General features: G+C 36.4%; 1 protein-coding gene across 1 annotated transcript in view; it reads right to left on the reverse strand.

Annotated features, from left to right (window-relative positions):
- CNGB3 (cyclic nucleotide gated channel subunit beta 3) overlaps positions 1–18,478 on the reverse strand; it is a 60,428-nt gene extending 41,950 nt beyond the window's left edge. Inside the window, exons 1-3 of the mRNA XM_031552890.2 lie at positions 18,371–18,478; positions 15,303–15,378; positions 4,554–4,668 (exon numbers count right to left, since the gene is read on the reverse strand). Coding sequence (XP_031408750.2) covers positions 4,554–4,668; positions 15,303–15,378; positions 18,371–18,478 — 299 coding nt within the window. The remainder of the gene's footprint in view (positions 1–4,553; positions 4,669–15,302; positions 15,379–18,370) is intronic.
- Positions 18,479–24,217: the final 5,739 nt, after the last annotated feature.

Genomic DNA, 24,217 nt, shown 5'->3' on the forward strand with positions numbered 1-24,217 from the left:
AAACTACATGGTAAAGGAACAAGGTCATCTTTCAGGTTAGGAAAAAAAAAAAAAAAAAGCATTTTAAAATAAATTAAGTACAGAAATGAGAAATGATTATACGAGTAAGCAAATTATCCCCTCCTGGAAGCGTGGCTACTGTGCTTAGGGCCAGATCTAAAGCAATGCCATTGAAGGCTGTCCCTACCTTTGGTGACAGTGGGGAGAAGCACTGCAGGAGTTCAACTAGGGCTGACCTCTGCCCAGGGACCTTCTGGCAGCTCCCTGCTTCCAAGGCAAGAGCAGTCCTTGCTGTTTCCTGAGGATGTGCCACATTTGCTTACATGCTGTGGAGTATCTTGCCTGAAATGCTTGCACCGCATTTCAAAAAAATTCTATGGCTATGTACAACCACACATATTTTTACAAATCCTCCCCAGTAGAAAGAAATCTTGGTATAATATGAAGGCTGCAATTAAGTTTTATGCTAATTCCTTGTCAATAAAATACCAGTGTCCTCTATTAGAGTGCAAATTAGATTCTGAGTGTTGTTCTGTTCCCTCATTTCTTGCTGTGAAGAGACAGCATACTCTTAGCCCTCCTTCCTAGAAATTATTATTGCTCAGCAAATAGCTATTCATGGCAATGGGCTATTATTCTGTTGTGCTGTCATTAGAGGTGGAGGGAAGAAACAATGCATTGGCAGAGAGGTGGACTTGTGTGGAATCCTATCTAAGCCATTAGCAAACAGACACTGAAAGTTTCAGTCTCTGTTGCAGTTCAGTGCCTTGGTAGCTGTCTGTGTGTCTATGCTTTCAGACATAGTGTTGAGATGGCTGTAGGAAAATCAGAGCTATGTCTTCCTGCTGTATATTAATGTCCATCGCAGTGTACTTTTATATTTGAAAAATGAGTATATGTCCAGAGGGAAAACAATTTTTTTTTCTTGTGGACAAAGAGTTTATGTGGGAGTTTTCAGGAATAAATACTGCCTTTGTCAAAGTTGTCATTTACTTAGCAAGAGAAATAACCATTTTGCTCTTTCAGAGCAGACTCAGAAAACTTCTTCCCTATTCATAGATAACACAGGCTGTGTTGCATCATGAGTAAAAGTCTATTCTAATGCAGATGAATTGGAAGAAAGACACACCTCGTGCACAATCCTGCAAACTGTCATAAGTAGCCCCTATTGACTTCAGATAAGTTAGTTGCATTGGTATGAATGCTCATAAAGCAATATTACCCAAGCCCAAGGATTTTAAAATTTGAATTATGTGGAAGTATTTTACTTCACCCTGAAATACTGTATGGAGAAATACAGGCCTGATCTAACTGGAAAGCATGCTGTTTCAAACATGACTACTACCTTTATTCTTCCTTAATCTACATATCTGATCCTGCAGAGGTACATTTAAAAAAATTGAAAGCTGCAATAAATGAAGATAAGGTGAAACTTTTTCTATTAATATCATTTCCATTATCATTTCCATTCACCTCAAATTCTGCACATACATATATATTTATATAGCTTTTCTCATATAACAAAGGCAATTATTTTCTTTAAAAATATTCTAGTAGGTAAATTTGAATTCATAGACAAAATAAAATAGTGAACTTGATTGAGAATTTTGTCTGAATAGACTCCCATGAGTATCAGGGACGATGAATTAAATTTCAGAAAATGCTCCATTTTAAAATGATTCTCCCTCCAGCTCTGAAAGCTTTATAATAGATCTGTTTAGTTTCATACAATTGTGATGACACCAGTGCCATGCCTCCCAAGCTCTACCGCAGAATTGAGCGGCTAACTGTTTTGACAGTGGAATTTGCCAAGGATTTATTGTCTTTTTAGAAGCTGTTCTAATTAGGCTGACTAGATACATCTAACTGCATGCATGCATGACAGTGAGTCAGAAGAGCTCTGAGAATGTTTAATAGAAACATTTTAAATTCCATTTTAACTGGCAGGTTTTCTCTTCTGCTAACCACCAACATGCCCTTTGTTTCATAAGCATATTGTAATTGTGTTAACCATGGTTACACAACTTACCAGTGGAACTGTAAATATATAATAACATATCCTACAGTGACAAAAAAAGGAGATAGCTTAATCTTGGCTTTCATTGTTGACCTACTGGTTCACATTCAAATTAACAAGTTATTTATAATATTTTTAGACACTTTAGTCAGAGCTGTTTTTATTGCATGTATTATTTTATACAGGCATATGCATTAGTATTTTGCTTGATTATTGCTTGTCACTGCACTACAAAGCCTGGGCTGGTGAAGGAAAGGAAAAAGCCAATCTTCTCCATAAATTAAATAAATACATGTCAGGAAAATACTTCTGCTTTATGTCATCAGGATAATCAAAATAATAAAATGCAAAAGCAAGTAGGAGGAGTTTCTACCCTGTTATGAGCTAAGTATATCCATAATTTTCCTTTCAAAGGGTTCTCAGCAGGCTGGGAGACAGGCTAACAAGAACTTCATGAAGCTGAGCAAAGACGTTCCTGCACATGGATTAACCCCATGCAACTTGTAAAACGTGAGGCTGACTGAGTTGAAAACAGCTTTGCATAAGAGGATCTGAGGGTCCTGGTAGGCCAAATTTAATATGAATCCATATTAAATGATCCATATTACAATGAAGACCGGTCACTTCCAATGCTTTAGAAAAAGCATAGCCAGCTGATGGAGGGAGAATGGTTATTTGTACTTTTATGATGTTTGTGAGATGATGTCTGTGTTCAACTGTAACTTCTCCCTTAAAAAAAAAGACACTGACAACATGGTACAACACTAGCTTAGGGTTATTGGAATGACTGGGTACCAGATGTATAAGGAGACACTGAGAAAATTGGGTTTATTCAGACTAGAGCTGAAGAGTTGAGAAGATAAAGGTAATTGCAGTGTTCTACTGCTCCTTGAGTGGTTATGGAAAATATGAATCTAGACTGTTCTTGGAGGTTTACAGCAAAAAGGCAAGGAATGATGTACACTGATCACCCAGAGAAACTACAGAATCTCCATCTTTGGAGATTCAAAACTAGAATCATCATAGAATCATCACAGAATCACAAGGTTGGAAATGACCTATAAGATCATCTAGTCCAACCGTCTTCTATTACCACTGCTACCACAAGCACTAAACCATATCTCGCAGCTCCTCATCCAAATGCCTCTTAAACACTGCCAGGGATGGCGACTCCACCACCTCCCTGGGCAGGCCATTCCAGTGCCTGACCACTCTCTGAGAGAAAAAGTTTTTCCTCATGTCTAACCTAAACCTCCTCTGGTACAACTTGCAGCCATTTCCCCGGGTTCTGTTTGTGGCCTGGGAGAAGGGGCTGACCCCTCTTCACCACAACCACCCTTCAGGATGTTGTAGAATGCAATCAGGTCTCCCCTGAGCCTCCTCTTCTCCAGACTAAACAATCCCAGTTCCCTCAGCCGCTCCTCATAAGACTTGTGCTCCAGACTCCTCACCAGTTTCGTTGCCCTTCTCTGGACATGCTCCAGGGCCTCAACGTCTTTCCTGTAGTGAAGGGCCCAAAACTGAACGCAATACTCAAAGTGCGACCTCACCAGTGCTGAGTAGAGGGGAATGATCACCTCCCTGCTCCTGCTGGCCACACTATTTCTAATGCAGGCCAGGATGCCGTTGGCCCTCTTGGCCACCTGCGCACACTGTTGGCTCATGTTCAGCCGAGCATCAATCAACACCCCCAGGTCCCTTTCCTCTTCACAATCATCCAGCCACTCGTCCCCAAGCCTATAACGCTGCATGGGATTGTTGCAGCCAAAGTGCAGGACCCAACACTGGGCCGACACTAGACTGGATAATGCTCTGATCAACTTGCTCTAATTTGGAAGCTGGGTCTAACCAGAATTTAGAAAATAGAATATAGAATTCTTAGGAGACATTTGTTCCAGGTTCCTTTTGGAGAGGGGTTGCAACCCTGGATATTCTATGAATCTATGGTGCATAGATTGTTATAGGATTATACATTCAATCCTATTTTAGTAAAACAAACTTTTACCTATGCTTTTTCCAAAGGTAGAATGACCCAGGATTTTCTCCTGAAGGGCTTTTCTCTGAAGAATAATTATTGTTTAATTTCTTTGTCTCAGGAAAATAGTGTTCTAATCAACTGACTGCATGTTCTAGTGGTGATTTAAGAATATAACAGCAAAAATATGTACAGGGTAAAAATCATTCAAGCCAGGATGATGTGACAAACTTTCCAGCTATTCACAGCAGGAACCTGGAATTTACACCTTTGCTAAGGTAGAATAATAATAATTATCAGAATTACTAGAGTTATTTTATATGGGTATTAAGGAAATCCTTTTCCTTATTCCTGCAATTTAGAATGAGGTATCAAACAATCTATCAAAAGCACATACTAAATGAATACTTTGTATGTGTGGTTGCCTTAGAATTGAAATAATGTTTTTCATATCTTTACAGTACTGGAGAAATTCCTAAGAAGTGAAAGACTACATACAGAAATGTATAGTCAGGGAATCAGGAAAAAAAAACTTCACATTTTCAAATTGATTTTACTCACTTGGCATCTTCTTTCCCATTATTGAGCTGATGCTGCTCTTGCTGAGTTCCCTTAGCTGGTTCGGTTGATTTTTCAGTTTGTGAAGTTCGTGAAGACTTGGCTGCTTTTTCTGGAACTCCCTCTGCATTTGGAAATAAATTTTAATTTCTAAATACCAATTTTTAAAGAATTATGACAGCAGTTTTAGAGGAATCAGAACTTGGCTTCCATTATCTCTTCAGTGGTTGTGACACTGACTTTGAGATCTGGCTTTTGAATGATGTCCTGCATAAATCTATTTCATTGTGAGTTGAACAGAACATATTTATTCTGAGAGTATCTTTTAGAATATGAAACTTAGTGTGATTCTTAATCTCAATGCCTGTGTAAGCAGCTCAACAATGATCAATACACAGCTCTTCTAAATTTATAAGCAACAAGAACACGTGCAGTATAGTAGAATTATAGTGTGTACATATTTAAAAAATAGAGGATAGATAGATAGGTCTGCTGAGATATACCTCATGAAATACAGGAGGCAAAATAAAAAGCAGTATATTTGCTTAGGCATAGCAATAGCTGATGACATTATTTATGTCTCAGTGTTTGAACTGCATTGTATCTCTTGTTGCTTCAGCTGCCATGATAATCCTATTTATTGATGAGTAAATTATGATTAAAATGCATCATTATGGATGTGAGTATGTACAACCTTGGCTAGTCTACTTGATTTTTATTACAAGAAATTTTAAAAAGAAATTCAATAAGAAGTTTGTTTCACTTTTCTGTATGCAAATGGTATATTCTCTTGCCACTTAAGAGAACTTACGTGATTAATTCTTCCAATTAGTCTTATTTATTTATTTTAAATGTTCATGGTGAAAAATAATTTGAAAGTTGTCATCAGTCTGCCACTTTGCATAAAGGAAGAATAAACCCAGCCTTCATAAATATTTTAAGTAATGTGATTACAGAGGAAAAAGCTTGGCATGGAGACATCGTAGCAAATAAATCAGGACCCTGTTGTTTATGTAGTATTTTAAATTCAAGACAGCTCAAAGGAAGTAAAACCTTGAGTATTTTTGATAGATAACATAAGACTAATTTTCTGATAGCTAATCTTCTTATTTAGGGAGTTATTCATTTCAGAGGAATACGAGCAGTCACAGCAATAAACTGTTAAGCTGCCCAGCTGGAAGGTGATTGCTTCAAAGGCACTGAAACAAAACTCGGTGAAGGAGAATGGGTCAGTGTTTACAGCACCAGATAACCCAAACTACCCCTATATCACCATTTATTCAGGTCTGGGATAATTTTTTTTTCATGCATCTCTTCAGAACAGGCATGATGTTTCTTGAGCTGAGTTTCAGATTTTACAGGATGAACAACTGTTTACAGAACCAGTCAGGCATTTCTAGAGAGAATTCTTTTCTTAGTAATTAGGTTAAGAAGTGAGGATGCCCGGTGGGACTGCTACTCTTACAGGAATTAGTGTATCAACCAGGATCAATGACCCAGCGTGGAGTAAGAAAATGCAAGAAATACTCAAGCCAGAGTCAGACAAGGAACTGAAGGGAAGGCAAAGAAATCCATGTTCCCTAACATGCTGGTTGTTTTGGCTTAGCAAGTTTAGGGGTTAATTTTCTAATAGTCTTTGGGAGAAATGTAGCAATACGAAGTACGAAGAAACAACCTGCAGGATTTGTCTTACTTACCAGCAGTAAGCTGGGAAGATTTTTGAGAGGAATTCCATTTAAAACTCTGACATTCAATAGGATTTATAGCTTGAATTGATAACGATATCTTGCCCACCTAACAGAAATGAAGATTATTGTTTCCTATCTGCAGCAGTTAGTATCACAGTACCATCTTGAGGAAAATTCTATTGGAAATCTATGCTGGGGAATATGTTCTCTTGCCTGAAGGGTCCACCTGGGGATTCTTGAGGAAAAAATAGACCATGTACAGGGAGGTAAGGTCAGCAGAGGACTGCTGCTGTTATTATCACTGGGAAGGTTCAAGATGGGATGGAAGAATCCTCTACCATTTAATTACACAGTTCAAATATTTCTCTTTGAGTTCTAGTAAAAAAAAACTTTTAAGATATATATAAATGTACGTCAAGGGAAGTATTTTAAAATGGATTCAGGCTTCTAATGCAGTGAATATATTTTCATAATGAAATAAAATGTATTTCTCCAAGGAATTTCACTGACATACTCCATAAGAAAACTTAGGAATAGTCCTAGTTACAGAAAATAAAGGCATTTTGTGATGTATTTTTAACTGACCAATTTGTGGCTCTTGTTACTGATTCAGAAAGGAATCTATTAAATTCTTCTTAACCTGTTAAAATTCTGTTGATCCCAGAGGATGTCTACAAATGATACTATTGGCTCTGTGCTTTCCTTGGCACATAAGTCTCCTGTGGTTTTGTGGTCAACATAACAAGATGTAGAAAAGGAGAGGAAAAAGCAAAAATTTTCCGCTCTATCCACTGTTTCTGCTCCCTTCTGAATTTAGCAATTTTAGTTTATCAGTTTTCGGAAAAAAAAAAAAAGCCCATGAACTCATAAGTGACAGGAAGACTAATCTCAGTATTCCTCTGTCTCTTTGGGAGTTTTCTTTATTATAGCACCTACCCCTGAATACACCTATACTAGACAAGAATAGGAACAATTAATACATTGTAATGATTCTGAAGGCCTGGCATCCATAGTATATCTGTTTGAAGTTGTATGTCACCCTGAGTCTACTGTGATCCTCAGAACAGAGTGACTATCAGCAGCTTAAGTTAAATAGGTATACTCCTGAAGTCCTTCTGGTTTATTTTCATCATAGAATCACAGAATAGCTTGAGTTGGAAGAGATCTTAGACATCATCCACTTCCAACCCCCTGCCATGGCCAGGGTGCCCCCAGTCAACTTAGGCTGCCCAGGGTCCCATCCAACCTGGCCTTGAGTGCCACCAGGGATGGGGCATCCACAACCTCTCTGGGCAGTCTCTGCCAGGACCTTGCCACCCTTTACTCTAAAGGAAACCAGTCACACACTCCTAGAGTTCTTTTTGGTGAAAAACTAAAGTGGACTGGGGGACAAAAAAGAGGTGATTGACTTTAGAAGGGCATTCTTTTGAAAAGTAGTATCAGTGTAGACACACTGCACAGAATATTAGGCTCATGGATGAAACTGTCTGTCTGCATTGCAACACGTATGCTGTATAGGAGGACCACCAAGGAACAAAATGTAAGATTCTTGTATACAAGCATCCCATTTCAGAAAGATAATGGCTTCTCAGCTTGCTAAGTACTCTGAAGATACTTAATCTGAGGTCTCAGCCTACACAGATCATTAAATGCTGTCTGCACTTGGACTGATATAAAGCACTGTACTAGATGAATATTCCAAACTTCCACAAGTTTTTAGAGTTCATAAATTTCCAGTACAAGCACAAAGCTTATTTGCATTAGGATTAGTATATCAGGGCCTGGCATCACTGCCAGCTGTATGTCAAGTTTTAGTTGCTTCTTTCTGTGTGAAGGTGGGAGTGTTGTCTGTGTAGTCACATTTTAAAAAACCCTAGATACTCTTAAATGCTTAGAGAATCTAAATCATACCCCTCTGACTTCTGACCAGTTCCAAGGGAATGCCTTTAAGGAAGAATGTGTTAGTCATTTTAGAGAACATTCAAAGCACAAGAGTTGATTTCTAAAATAGATGACAATCCATCAGATGAATGGTAAGGCTTGTGGAACAGCCAATAAAGCTTCTATTGGCTTTCCATAAATTTGAACATGGTAAAGAAGTAATAAGAGTGCAAAAGAAGGCAGAATTATGCCAAGGTGCAAAAATCTAAAGCAGTTTTCAAAACAGATGGATCCAGGCCTAATCTGGAAAGGGGATTGATTTTTTTTTTAATTATTTCCTGTAACAGTTTCCTGGAACAGTGGAGGAAGCTAAAGCTGCCACTGTGATGAGAGTTAAGGAGGACAGGCATGAAGCCCATTGATGTCATAGAATCATAGAATAGCTTAGGTTGGAAGGGACCATAAAGGTCATCTAGTTCCAACCCCTTGCCATGGGCAGGGCTGCCAAACACTAGACCAGGCCTCACAGCTCCCTTGTTCTTGCTTTTACAAAGCAGTTTTTACATTCACTTTTTAGATCACTGTTTTGGATAGTGTGTCTTTACAGTTTTTCCAAATTAATTTGATTTTTACTTCCAAACTCACACACGTCTTTTTCCACAGGGGCACAGGGAGATTTGCCAGTGCCAGGACACAGAACTGCAGAATCATTACTCTCACTATAATCATTTTTGGCTCTTCTAGATCGTTTATTCTTGAGCATACTTAAGTATTTGTGCAATGAAAAATCTCTGTTATGAGCCAAGCCCCAGGGAGGAGTTGAAGACTTCTCTTCAGACAATAACAATGAGAACAAAGGACTCTAAAACCCCATGGATATATGTCAACTTGTGGCCATGAGGGTTACAATGATCCTTCAAACAGTAGAGTGTGTATACAAATTTATTTCCTTAAACAGTAAATATTTAGTATACAGAAGTACATAGTCAATCACTGTATGCTAATTCGTCATTTTTTCTAGTTCTCAGCCCTACTCTTGTAGTTCTTCAAAGGCCGTAGACCTACAAAGGGAAATTACAAACTCTCCAGGCTTGCTGGGAAAATTACTTCCTCTAATTCCTTCCTAAGACTAATATGGGGACAGAGGAGCTGAACAGATTGTCTGAACAAGCATGCTATTTACTTCTATTTGAGTCCCACTCTTCCCATGCAAACAGCAGCAGGATGGAAGGATGGAAAAGAAGGCAACTTTGTATTAATTAAATACATTGTCATTTACAATCTTCTATGACCAAATTTTTAGTGATTTTAACAAAAATGTGGATATTTTAAAATGTACTGATGTTTACAACACACTACATGCTATAGGTTTAGTTATCATGCTATATATGTAATACGCTTGCAACATTTGTGCATATTTCTGATGTTTATTATGAGTCTAAATGTTGTCATTCTTTGTTTAAAGAATCTTTAACATTGTCACTAAAGGAAAAAGTCCTGAAATCCTCTTATCTTTGTTCTTTGACTATATAGATTTAATGTCGGCTTGAAAACCTTACATGATTTGGTATCTGTATTCATGTAGTAAGACTACTTTATTTAATAGACAAGGAACACTATCGGCAATTTTAATAATACATGGAAATACTTGAGGTTAGTCATTGTTTGAAACACTGCATAAAGACATGACTAGAGACTATTAACAGGAGGCATCATGGATAATGGTAGAGGAGTCTGCTTTTTCACTATCTTTGTGACATATTCCTTAGAAACAAAATTCTTGGCAGTTAAAATCGGTAATTTTTGTCCTTCCTTCTTTTTGAAAACATTACTATGGTTAAAAGTCTCAAAAATGCTTTTAAATGTTATCATATATAGAGAAGATTTTCTCAAATAGCAGGCATAAAGAATGATTTTGTATTTGAAGTAGTAGAGTGGGAAATAAGAGAACTGATCTACAAAATTCCTGGGTTAAATTTTTCATAGTAATTTCCCTGATTGTCCCTGGCTCTCAGAAATGGATCTATGTCCATGAATACTTGAAAAATGTAGCTATAGGGTAATCAAAATGCCTAGAAACTTAAATAGAAGGGAAACCTATGGAAGAAAGAGATAAAATTCATTACTGACATTACAAAATACATGTAATTTTCCAAGTAAAACTTTTGGAACGAATGCTCTGTGCAAGATAAAATGGTTTAGAAACCAGAGGTCTTGAAGCAAAACAGTAAGAAGTTTCACAGTAACTTCTAATACAAATCTCATCTTCAATGGCTAACTATAATATTCTAAAAGCTTATTTTGCATGTTAATAACAACAAAAAGAAGGATCATTTAAAGAAGATGAGTTTGTTTTCCCAGCTTTTAGACCTGTCATTCACATGAAAAATGGATATCTGAAAGGAATTAAAAAGCTTCGCATCAGCAGGAGTGGAAGCAAGCTGATTAAACATATTCAAGTTCTGGATAATCTTGAAAAAATACATTCTATCAGAATAATAGTTGTCAGTTGACTGTGTGCCAGTGAAGAGTATAAGGGATCAGAAGACAAGGAATAAGATTATTTCATAGAAGCATTTACATTGGCAGGTTTGGCTTATTGAGTTGCAGTGTGTTATATCAAAATGCTGTATTTAATCTTTGTTTTTTGAAATACCCTGGATTTTGATGTTCTAGGGGCCGGGTTTTGCAAAATAGCTTAAAAGCCAAATTCATACCAGGCCAAGAGCAGGTTTTAGCTCCTAAAAAATGTTTTGATGTAAATATTTCCTGAAATCACAGTTCTTCTTCCCTCCTACAAGGTTAGGTTAGTATTTCAAGTAATTCCTAGGTTAGATCCAGCCTCTGTGTTGTATTGACTTCTCAGTCTTCAGAGGTTTTGAGTTAATTTATGCACAGTGACCCAGCAATTAGAAAGGTTACTAAATTTCCACTCCCATCCCTCTAGTCCAGATTTAGGGCACTGGAATATGAGAAATTTAATTTTGAACTGCTTTATTAGGAAAGAGTCTCCACAACATCTAGGCTAGCACACAAGAAGTGGCAGCTATCAGCATCTTCTGCTGTTTTTATTTGTTTAGCCAAACATTTCTCTTAGAATCATAGAATCATACAATTACCTGGGTTGAAAAGGACCACAATGATCATCTAGTTTCTACCCCCCTGCTATGTGCAGGATCACCAATCACCAGACGAGGCTGCCCAGAGCCACATCCAGTCTGGCCTTGAATGCCTCCAGGAATGGGGCATCCACAACCTCTTTGGGCAACCTGTTCTAGTGTGTCACCACCCCCTGTATGAAAAAAAAAATTCCTCCTAATATCTAACCTAAACCTTCTTTGTCTCAGTTTCAGACCATTCTCCCTTGTCCTACCACTATCCACCCTTGTAAACAGCCATTCCCCCTCCTGTTTATATGCTCTCTTCAAGTACTGGAAGGCCACAATGAGGTCTCTCCAGAGCCTCCTCTTCTCCAAGCTAAACAAGCCCAGTTCCCTCAACTTTTCTTCACAGGAGAGTTGCTCTAGCCCTCTGGTCATCTTAGTGGCCCTTCTCTGGACCCGCTCCAAGAGCTCCACATCCTTCCTGTACTGGGGGTCCCAGGGCTGTGTGCAGTACTCCAGATGGGGCCTCACAAGAGCTGAGTAGAGGGGAATGATTGCCTCCCTCTCCCTGCTGGCCACTCCTTTTTTAATGCAACCCAGAACACAGTTGGCCTTCTAAGCTGCAAGCGCACACTGCTGGCTCATGTCCAGCTTCTTGTCTACCAAGACCCCCAAGTCCTTCTCTGCACGGCTGCTCTCAAGGAGATCTTCCCCTTTTTTTAGTGGGAAAGTGAATATTCATTGAATATCTAAGTGTACTTTTTGGAAGAGAATCTGGAACGGATTAAAATTCCTTTAAAGCTGTCCTGACTTGTAGGTGATAGGCCTTTAAGAGATGACAATTAAATTTGTATTAATTTATTCATTTTTTATTCTACCTGGACTTCTCACTTGAAATATACATTTTCTGAGTCTAACAAAAGTATCAAATTCCTATTGACACTATAACATGGCACTTGCATTTCACTTGAAAGTTGGTATATAACATTTTATATGTATTTTCCAAAGCATCTCGTCTCTAAAAAGGCTAAATATCTTCAAAAATTTTCATGATAGTCTCCTAAATAGGATGCTATGTCTACTTTATGATCCAGATGTGCAATTAAGTCATATATAGAAATATCTATGATAGCTTTAAACTGGCTTTCTCACTCAGGCTTTGTCAAGAATAAAGATATGACAACTTGGGCTTTAGTTAAAGCTTCATAAATATGGCTATGAATCTGGACAAAATCTTTGAGAGACCTGCTATTTTAGTAGAGGTAGGAAGGCTGAAAGACAGGGTATTGGAAATGAGTAGAGCAGTTTCTACAGAGGGAAAAGTGAGAAGATAAATGAAAGGAGAACAGACTCTAGAAGAGCTTTATGTATGATAAGAAGAGCTTAGAGAAAGGGAAAGAAAAAGAACGGATTGGGAAGAATCATACGGTTGTTATCAGGACTATGGCGGATGATAAAACAGACATGCTAGCAGGTGGAGACTGCACATGACTTTTTAAATAGTGTAACCATCAGCAGAGATATTGAAAAACAGTGTATAAAACAGGTGAAGCATTTGTATAGCCAATCAGTTATGGAAGGTGATAAGTATGCGAAGAAATTATAGCACTTGAATTCAATATCATAGATAATCTCTAAGTAGGTGAATCATATTTTGTTGAGTACATACAGTAATACAGGGAAAAAATAAAAAATGAATCCATTATGAAATAAATCCACTTAGCACAGTGAATTACAGAATGAGCTAATTATGCAGGAGTTATCACAAAGCAATTAGTGAGAGCAGGCAACTGAAGAGGAGGCAATGAGCTGCCAGCAATGAAGCCAAAAGTAAGATATGCTGCTGAGAGATGTGAATGGCCAAATTTCAACCACTTATGCCTCCTGAGTGCAGGGGACATCATGCTGCCTTGTGAAGTGCTAGGAGGAAGGGAGAAGGTGATGGCTGCTTTTGGGCATGTGAAAAGAAGGGGGTGAAGATGAGCTCTCCTCAGGATGTTGGTTTGTATTTCAGGATGGTGGAGCTGCACAAAGAGCTTGTGATTAGAGGTTTTACTGATCTGTTTCATGTTGATTAAACCAGAGGAACTACTTAGAGATCTCATAAAACCTTTTCTCTGTCTAGTTTTAATTCCTCACCTTAACTGGTCTCTTTTTAGTGGCCCTGCATGTGCAAGGGGGTTGGAGATTCATGATCCTTGAGGTCCCTTCCAACCCTGGACATTCTGTGATTCTGTGATTCTGTGATTAAATAGTTTTGGCTGAGCTATGGCTGTACTTTTTAAAATTCTGTCCAAATACATACATACATCACAAAATGCTGTGTCTAGTCTCTTGTCATTTGCTTCTCCACAGATATTATTTATTTTCTTCTTCTAACAGCTGAGTATGGGATTTCAGACTTGTTACAAAGATTACTAAGTATTGCAGGAGACTTTATTTATTGCAGCAGCCTTGGCATGAACTGCCTCACTTTTCTTCCCTGAGATGGAGTTCCTTATCCAGTGTGGTGCCTGTGCAAGTGCTTTGGACTGTACATCCATTGTCTATCTAACTTGTTAATACCCATATGCAAAAGAGAAGCTCTCTTCTGGTTGTTTGAAAATAGGACTTTTAAACTTCCAGTGAACTATGGATTTTAAAAACATGCAGACAAGTATCTGCACTGCTAACTGCTACACTGTCCTACATTAATTAGTGAAGCAATTGTTTCTGTGCCATCGCTTCTCATATTTTTCATTTTAGAAGGGTAAAGAAGTAGTAATTTGTACCTTGAAATATAGATTCATGAATTTTCTTAACAATATAAAACTAGATCAGATTTTGGATTGAAGAATTTTCTTTAACCATATTTCATTCTGCCATGGAATAACATCTGTGACTTAATGTTGCTAGAGAAACACGTAAATTCTGACTTGATTTTACAGTGGCTTACAGTTACAGTTAATTCATTCAGATTTTTTAATCATTGATTTACTAATACAATATTTTATAATAGGATAATTACATTCAATGGATTTTGTTTAAAGTTTCATGATAGGAGGAAAGGGATTGAGACACCAGCTACAGTTATATGAAGTGCAAGAAGTGATCATACCAGTTTCCCATACCAGTTTTCTAAGTGTTCTTCACTTAGAAAGATAACTTATGGAAAGAAAGTGGAAAGTTCACTGAAAGGAACCTGAATTGTCCTCAGAAAGAAAAAGGATGAGGTAGTAAAAAAAACGTAGATTCTATGCTTTCCTTTGCTACTGGAGAATGGAAAAAGGTGCTGCAGATGTGGGGATCATGGTCAATGAATGTTTATTGCTTTACCCATCCTTACACTTAATTTTGGTAGCTGTGCAGTATTCATTCTGTGTGGTTGTTTTTTTTGTTTTATTTTTTTCTTTCAGAGCTATGGTACTCTGATATAAGGTATGCCTATTAAAATAAATAAATAAATATGTATATGAAGGAGCAGAAAGCTATAGCCACCTGTCATCGCTCCCAGCAACCAGCTGTTCAGGGAAATAATTATTCACTATTACTGCCCTTAGCTCTTTAATCCAGACCTGAAAATCTTGTGATAGCAAATCATCTTTAATAGCATTGAATTCTTCTGTTTGTAGAATAACAGCTCAATTAATCATGTTCCTCAGTAGATTTGAATATCATGTCGGCTAGTGTTTTTCTATTTTTTATTTTTTTATATGTATGATGATGCATTGAAATATGGAGTTTTCTTACTTAATCCAGTAAATGTCTTTATTTTAAGAATTCCTAAGAAGAAATCAGGCTTACAGTAATAGAAAATAGGTTTTGTTAGATTGACTGATAAAAATGGACAAGCCAATGGAGTTTGTGAAAAGCTTGAAAAGTTTGTTGCCTTTTTATGGTGGTTGAATAGTGCTGGTATTCCTGCAGCAAGTCACTGGCTAGAAGTCAGTGAGAATTCAGAGTTCTTAATTTTTCCAGAAATGAAAAACCAGGCCAGCTCCTCAGAACTTTTAAGAGGAAAAAAATTTTTTACAGTTGCATACACTATACATACATTTTTTTCCAGATAATCTTGGAGCACTCATAAATGTTTTACTGACCTTGTTCCTTTGGTGAAGGCTCTGCCTTCTTATTGGCCTCAGTTTTCTGGGGGTCATCTTTTTTTGTATTTTCACCCTTAAGAAAATAAACAGAATTAGAAACTAGATGGTCATTGCTGAGAATGATAAGTATGGTTTGAAGTTTGAAGCAGTTGCTAGCAATTTGGCTAACCAAGTTTAACACATACTGAGCTGTTTTCCTGGGTGCTGTGTGTGTTCTTGGACCAGAATTTCCAGCTAGGTTCACAAAAGGATTTGGATGCTGAAACCAAAAATTGATCTCTTCACATGTGCTGCACATCCTCAGTTATGCAGTCTGGAATTCTGCTGCCGGTCCCAGAGCCTCTTTAACATTGTCAAGGCTAGCTTGTTCAGTACTGCCACTCACGAGTTAGTTTCATCCTTAAATTAATATATGCCATGTACCTTGCTTTTAATTAGTGTTGACATTGGTCTGAGGGATGGGAATGAGAAGTGCACAGGGATTTTTATACACTCACAGTACTATATTACAGCGCAGTGCTAATCAATCTCATGAGCATTTACTATCCCAGACCAAATGTATTTGCCTGTTGTTCATCATGCTAGTTAATAATAGTAATAATAAAGATACTGGGTACTGTAAGAGCATGGAAAATTATTTGAATTCAGGAGATTTGAGGGCTTCCTGCACTTCCTTCTCTTATCTTCCCAAAACAATACATTTATCTGCAAAAATTAAAATATCAGTGTGAGTATAATGCTTTACAGCTACCAGATGTTATGTACCTGTCTCCTTTTCTCTCTAGAGGATATATTTTCACAAACAGAAATGTCCTAATCTTTACCTCATTCACTTGTCTATCCATATTTTAGCAGTATCATTTTAATAGTACCATTTGGGTGTTGCACTGATGTATGGAATCATTCTGATGAAAAGAGTAATCCACATCTCTAGGGAAATCTGGATTTATGTTTCTTTCCTACAACAGTGTTCAGCTGTTCAAATTCGGGATTTTTCCTCTTTCAAGAAAATCTTTTATTGACACAAAAGCAGTTGATGTGAAGAACAATACTCATAGTGACCCAAAAGATATTCAGTCACTTTTTCTTTTCGTGAGTAATGCCATACGATGCATTGTAAGGAAGTAGAATGTGGAATAACCTTCCAGAATTGCAGGCATTTGTGTTTGTTCTTTTTTTCCTCATAAGTGAGAACTTTTGCTTTCCAGGACCTTCATAGCTGATTCACTGTCACCTTTGCAATTTTCCCTGCAGCTCTTTGAAATTTTGAAATGAAATGCTTTAGAAGTATTAGGTCTATTTCATTTTCCATCAGAAATTTTTCCTTAATTTAGTGCAGTTCTGTATCAGTTTTCCTGATGCTTTGGTCCCTCCACTAAGTGCATTGCTCATTAATGTATCCCTAAATAATTAGACCATGATAAACAAATGTAACAAAAGAATTTTTCACCGCAATTATAAAATAGTGGAAATTATTCATCTAATTCTGGTGAATTTCAACACTTCTGTGTTTCCCCTGTGTTTTAAATTCTTCACTGGATTTTCACTTACCAGAGTTCATCATTCCACAGCTTCTTTTCTTTAGTTTTCTGTGAACTGCTAATGCTTTTTACACAGCTTCTAAAAACTGGTTTGCTCTATATTCATGGCCGAGAAAGTCTTTTGTGACTGAAGAATGGAAAATCATGATGATGAATGTCTTTGAACTAAAGGAGGATAGATTTAGATTAGAATTAAGAAGGAATTCTTCATGTTGAGAGTGGTAAAGCAGTTGCACAGACTGCCCAGAGAAGCTGTGGATATCCCATCCATAGACATGTTCAAGACAAAGTTGAATGGGGCCCTGGGCAGCCTGATCTAATAGAATGGGATTTGAAAGTAGATGATCCTTAAGACCACTTCCAACTCAAACCATTCTATAATACAATTATGCCATTTTGAGGTGATGGCAATGCGGACTTGCCTGCTCAAAAAATTGTTTTTTCTATGTTTATAACAATCAGAAATGAAATTTGAGTTGCAGTTGGATTAAACTGCATCTCTTGTTGAGGCTGTACAAAACTATGAGCTTCAGAAAAATGCAAGTTCTAAGAAATAATTCAAACTTATCAATGTTTCTTTTGATAAGATAAAATTTTTGGAACGTATGTATGTGTAAATTTAGGCTCATAGAATTTAAGTCAGCCGTTGTATATGCTAGACTACTGCAAACGTTTTAAAGGCACTTAATTAAATTTAGCCTTGTAATGACTTTTTTTTTAATGTATGCAACTGTAAAGCCTGAATTCAGATTAATAGCTCAGATTGATACTAAATAATCGGTCTCACAGTCCTAACTATTTGGTTTAACCCTAAATTGTTAGCATTTTGCTTGTGAAGTTGTAATTATGTCAAGATAAGAGAAATAAAACAAACAAAAGAAACAACACAAATACTCAAAACACTTACTGACATTATTGGTAGAAGATTTAAAAATATAAGATATTTCAAAGGTAAAAAAGGAAGAGTATTCTGCTTTTTTAAAAATATTCCATTAATTGATATGAAAAGAATGAGTTAATTTTTATAGCAAATAACTGCTAAAAAATTGTAGACTGTAGACTAAAATGACTTGCTGTATTTTTCAAATTGAATTATATTAGTAAAAGCAAGCCAAATGAAATATATATTTTAAAGAAAGTTACTAAATTACTTTATCTTTCACAGAACAGTTGAAAAGCAGGCTGATGTGCACTTGTATCCCACTCCACTATTCAGAATACATATACTGACATTTTCTGTCTTCAGGGAACAAAGTGAAGAGGAATACAGCAGCACAACAAAAGTGATCATAATAATGCTTCTAATTCCCTGTTTGCATTGTTAGGATAGTTCTATTTGACAAGTGATTTGTTAAAGGAGGAAATCTTTCTTCATAAAGAAGAGGTGGGAAAGAAGAGAGGAATAAAGGCATTTATTTGCTTTTGCAAAATGATGATCAATATGCTCTTAAGTAAATCTGTTTAAATATAAATACTCCCCAACCAAAAGGTTATATTACTGAGTCTATAAACAATACACTATACCTGGTCTGTAGACAGCTTGGATGGTGGAGGAATGCCTTCATTTTCACTGTCTGATTGCTCAGGTGATAATTTTGTTCTGGAAAACACTCCTTTTAGTCTTTTAAACATCTCGCCCATTCAGCTGTCCTGAAGCCTCTATAGCCCTTTTACTGTGAGTAGGTAGTAACATATGCTTTCTTGCTGTCAGTAATCAAGCCAATTAAATTCTTAATCAGGTTTAGTTCTGATTGATGCCTTAAAGAAATTCCTTTTAAGTCTGTTCTAGCCATGGCTTTTGCTCATCACTTGTACTTATATTTTATGTTTTTTATGTTATGTTTATGCGCAATTTTAGTGGATTAAATTGGCTTATGTGGGAAACTTTAATCATCGTTTATTTGTAGACTGTGCCTTTTTGAGAGCAACAGTATTCTCATTATGAACATACAATTTTTCATTATATATTTTTAGAATAAGTAAATTTATTCCTTGATTATTGAAAATGTTCCTTGAACTGTGATAAAGATGTACATACTGCATAATAAAATGAAAGTATTATGTATTAGTGGAGAATATATATTTCTTAGGAATTTCTGCAAAATTATGCATATTTATTATTTAAAAAAATTCCAAGCTACAATTTTTTTTTTCTTTTTTCTTTTTCTTTTTTCTTTTTTCTTTTTTCTTTTTACTTTTTTTCTTTTTTCCTTTTCTTTTTCCTATTTTCTTTTTTCTTTTTCTTTTTTTTAAGTAATGTATTTGCTGGTTTTAATTTATAATAAAAAGATATGCAAAAAGAATGTAACAGACATTAAAAGGAGAGTGCTCTTGGGAATCTGTTAATAACTGTCATATAGTCAATGAATGTGTTATTGAGTTGATCTGTGACTAATTAAATAGATGTTTGCAGCCCCTTAATGTGATGCAATAAGCATACCATAGCAAATATAATATTTTGATACCAGTGGAGGTGCATGTTCACCTCCTGACCCTAATAAAGCGATTAATCTGCCTTTATTTCATTTCTCTCTCGTGCAGTATGGGTATTTAGTTATTTTTATCAGGCTCTGAATGTGCTAAAAGCAATTCACTTAATTGAATATCATAATGCTCTGTTAAGTAAGAAGATTAAGAGTGCAGCAGCAAACCAGACAGCATGTATCTGGTTAGCTTAGCTATGTCGCCTTTGACCACTTCTTAACTATACACTGTATTTACGACAAACCTTAGAGGATACAGGGATTTCAAATCTGCCTCAAGTTTTCTCTCCAAACAGGTGGAGTATATCCTATTTTTATTAATGGTGTGCCCACTTCCTTTTCTTTCCTATTTTAAAAATGGTATATGTATAGACTTTCCAAACTTTGAGTAGCATTATTCTTCCAAGGACTTTTTTTTAAATCAAAAAGTAAATTTGAAACAATGCATTCACAGACTCGATTTGTAGTTAAACTTTATGCAAGAGATTATTCTTCATGAAACATAGCAGGTGTCTTAGAAACTTAGGTCATTTAAATGCTGCATATCCACTTGAAATGTAATCACACACAAAACAGCTGGCATGAACTTTTTCCATCTGATACTGCTTTAAATAGAGCAGTACTTCTTAAATCATAATAATATACAAAAGGTTGCATGACTTCTTCTCCCTTCCTGACACTCATTATAAAACATATGAGTCCTGTGAGCCTAGACTTAACTATCAGTATATTTAATGGACTTAAATTGAATCCCAAGGATGGCTTTGCTTCCTCAACAGGAAGATTCGGTTGCTCTTTTTGTGTGAATGTATAGTTCAATAGCCATCATATGAAGTTTTTATTTTCATATTAAATTAAGTGTAGCATATTACAAACATCAGAACCATTGTTTCACTTTCATTCAGATCTTCCCACAATGCAAAATGTAACACGCAGATGTTTTCCATAGGTATCTGTCTTCAGGTTCATTTTAGGATTCAAAAATCTTGACAGCTAAAAGTAGTGCATCTTTCTTAGCTTTGTAGTAATCAGAAACCTCACCTCGCATTTATCATAACTTTTCCTCTGAGTAGTGTAAGGTTTGACAGTTTTTTTCCCTGTTTTTGTAGATTAACAAGAATCAAAGCACTAATTTATGTCTTCTGTAATTTTTAAAACTTTAGTAGGACTTTTTAATGTATATTTACATATACTTACAAAAAATGTTCCGGAGCTCAGATTTTTTATATCAACTTATTTTCTTGTTTTTAAATCTCCTATCATCTTCTAACAAACTATGCCTTTACAAAGAGAATGAGTTTACGCTTGTAGTAGAAATGTCTCTCTAAAACTGTTACCACAGTCATGATGAGATATGCATTAATATTGGCAGCATTCAGTGAGGCAACTTAAGAAATAACAAAGATAGGTGCTTGAGAAGATTCTGGAACTGTGTATGTCAGGGTATAGCTTACTTAAAAGATGACTTTTCCCTGTTTTGATACTATTCTTATGCTGATTCATAAGGCTTTTCTTATGTTGCATATACATAGTGACATAAAAGTATCAGAATCAATATCTAGAGCCCAAGTTTGAGACAGTAATGTGTCTTATCATAGAATCATAGAATGGCCTGGGTTGAAAAGGACCACAGTGATCATCTAGTTTCTACCCCCCTGCTATGTGCAGGATCACCAATCACCAGACGAGGCTGCCCAGAGCCACATCCAGCCTGGCCTTGAATGCCTCCAGGAATGGGGCATCCACAACCTCTTTGGGCAACCTGTTCCAGTGTGTCACCACCCCTTGTGTGAAAAACTTCCTCCTAATATCTAACCTAAACCTTCTTTGTCTCAGTTTCAGACCATTCTCCCTTGTCCTACACTATCCACCCTTGTAAACAGCCATTCCCCCTCCTGTTTATATGCTCTCTTCAAGTACTGGAAGGCCACAATGAGGTATGGAGTACTCTGAAAATATACAATAATCTCGTTTGTTTTTGCCTTCAAAAAGATGCTACTTTTTCCTATACAACTCACTATTATATGTTCAATCCAATTAACAGAATTTGATCAGTTTATAAGAAAAACAGATGGGAATACTTTAGCAGTAGGCTGGAAAAGACAGGCGCTGATATTTCCTGTTTCTTTTCACATTTCTCTATATAAAATTACTCACTTAAGGTAGGAGCCATATCCTAAAAACTTATCTTCTGGAACGTTCGCTGGATCCTGGCTTAGCCCAGAGTGTGATACTATCATCATGCTGTAATGTATGTGTGGGTTGGAAGAAGTGGCAAAATTGACTGTCAGCCTGCCAAAATTACAACAACTTATGGCAGCTCTTGCTGGTAACCTCTTTTGATGAAAGTAATGTGTGAATCAAAGAAATGGAACATAAGACAGAAGGAAAATGTAAGCCTACTTCTGTTTAATTATGCCAGTGGTCTGTAGGCTTAATGAAAGTTCTGAAAAGGTCCTGACTACCAGTAAAAGCACATCTCCCTTAGTATGTATTATTTTATTTTTCCCTCTATCTGTCTTTCCTCTCTCTGCTTCCAAAGAAAAAAGACATCACCAGTATGTGTTGGTGACTCTTGTGAGTGCTTATGGGCAGAATTTCTTTAGTAACTGTGTGTTGCTGCCTAAAATGTGACTTGTCACATGAGAGAACTTTGTCAACAATTTGTTCACTGAAATGAATATTCAAAAGGAGTTCCCATCTTCAGATGTGCAGTTGTGAAACCTACCTGGAGCACTAGACAAGGACTAGCTCAGTGGCAGAATGAAGCTTGCTAAAGCCCCTATCACTAGACCACATAATCTCAAACTATGACAATTTTGTGTCTCTTCTCAATCTTATCTTACAATCGCTACTGATTTGAGATATCTCAGAGGTCCTTGCCACGTCATAAACCTTTTTTTTTCTACTGTGTTGGAACCATGCAAGCAGCTCTGTGATGCTGAGCTGCTGGATGGGTTAAAACACAGGAAAGGAAGTAGTTTACTTATATTCAGGTAATGCTGTGAAGAATTCATGCTGCCTTTTTACATGAGTTTTCAAGGCAATGTGAGCAATAAACTGCCTCCACTTGAAAATATTGTATACATCATTACTGGAACATGCTCTCCCAGTTAAAAATAATTAATTCAGACTCTTATTATATAGATAGAGAACAACTATAATATCTATTGGAGCCCAGCTAAACGCAAAAATATTTTTAAATTTAACTGGTTTCTTTTCATTTTAGTTGATAGTTTATTTAAATACTCCAACCACTCTACTAAAGCATCTTACTTTATTTTTAAGGTTACCTCTACTCAGTTGTCACATAATTCAAGGAGAACGACAGTTTAACCTTCTCTAGCTCAGTGAACTGAAACTGCACTCATCTGAGGTACTGGTGCTCCAACCGCACATAACACTGGAGCAATCCTTGTATAAATGCATCAGTGGGAGATGGTTACTTACCCCAGTGAACTATCTTGTCCTTTGATACTGGGCCTGCGTATGGTTAACTTGAAAAAATGTAAATTCCCCTTTACTGAATTGACGAGGGGGGAAGAAGCTAATAGGATTATTTCTCTGTTTAAAGTTCAATACGTTCATAAGTCTTTGCAAGACTGAGTCTCAAGTATTATTGAGTTAAATTTGAATGTTCTCATACTCCATAGTGTGCTAGAAATAAACCTAGATAAAGAGAATCCAACGTTGTAACACTATCTCTTGTAGAAAGATGCAAGCTTTTTTTTTTTTTTTTTTTTTTTAATTGCTAATTCTGGGAGTCTACCTATATCTAAGGAAGGGGAAAAAAAAAGGCCCCAAAATGTTGGTTAAAATATTTTTTGTTTTGTTTTGTTTGTTTGCTTGTTTTGTGTGTGTGTTTATTTTTTGGTTGTTTTTTCCTATCATATCAGACTTTGCTAATGTGCCTCTTATGATAGCATCTCATGTTAGAGCTTTTTCTTGAAACAATGGAGGTTTTAGCAAAGTAGAAAAAGAGTTTTATTTAGTATTTAAAAACTCAGTTATTACAGTAAAAGCTGGAAAGAAGCCATTTCTCTTCTGCTATAGAGTTAGCTTAGTTATGGTTCTCAATGCTTCAGAGAAGCAATTTATTATTTAGATAAAATATGACCTTTTTTCTTCCCCCAGTCATTAATCACAAGCACTAGTAAGTTCGTGATTAAACAGTTTATGAAGTGCAGTAAATTTTATCAGGGAAAGAAGAAGATTTATATATCTTTTTGAAATTATAGTTTCTTCAGAGCTATAAAGCAGTAGACCAGTAGTCAGTTTTCCTCAAATGGAAATTTGGAAAAGTTGTTTTTAGTTTCATCTTCTTGAGTTATTCATACTCAGCTGATTGGTCTTTGGTGAAGATTTCATCTTTTTAATGGCATCTGACTGATAGGTGTAGTCTAGAAGCAAAGTACTGTGGTCTCCAAAATAACTCAGTTCTTCTACTTCTTTCATCTTATCACACCTCCCATTACCATAGTTGTATTCTATGCCTATTTATATATTGTAGAAAGAACATCCCTTACAAGCTGAGGATTACTGGTTTTTCTCTTCAGTGGATGTTCTGTTAGTGAGCACACTGTAAAAGTCAGTGTGTCTTGGACAATTGGTGTATAAAGCAAATTATCACTACGGCTTCTTAGATACGTGTTTGGAGGCAGACTTTGTTTAGAAGGGATAACAAAACTTTGTTTAACAAGGGTTTGCTAGATAAGATGTTTCAGCTTATTGGCAAAAAGTAGTTAACGGGCCATAAGTCCAAGAGTCTACACCATTACACACGTTTTGTAGTTATGAAGTAATATCAAAGCCCTGAAAAAATACTGGGTATTATAACTTCTTAGTCTCTTTCTGTAACAGTGAATTAGAAGTGATATATATTTTAGTA

This window comes from Meleagris gallopavo, chromosome 3 (assembly GCF_905368555.1).
Source record: "Meleagris gallopavo chromosome 3, MGAL_WU_HG_1.1, whole genome shotgun sequence".
Taxonomy (NCBI): domain Eukaryota; kingdom Metazoa; phylum Chordata; class Aves; order Galliformes; family Phasianidae; genus Meleagris; species Meleagris gallopavo.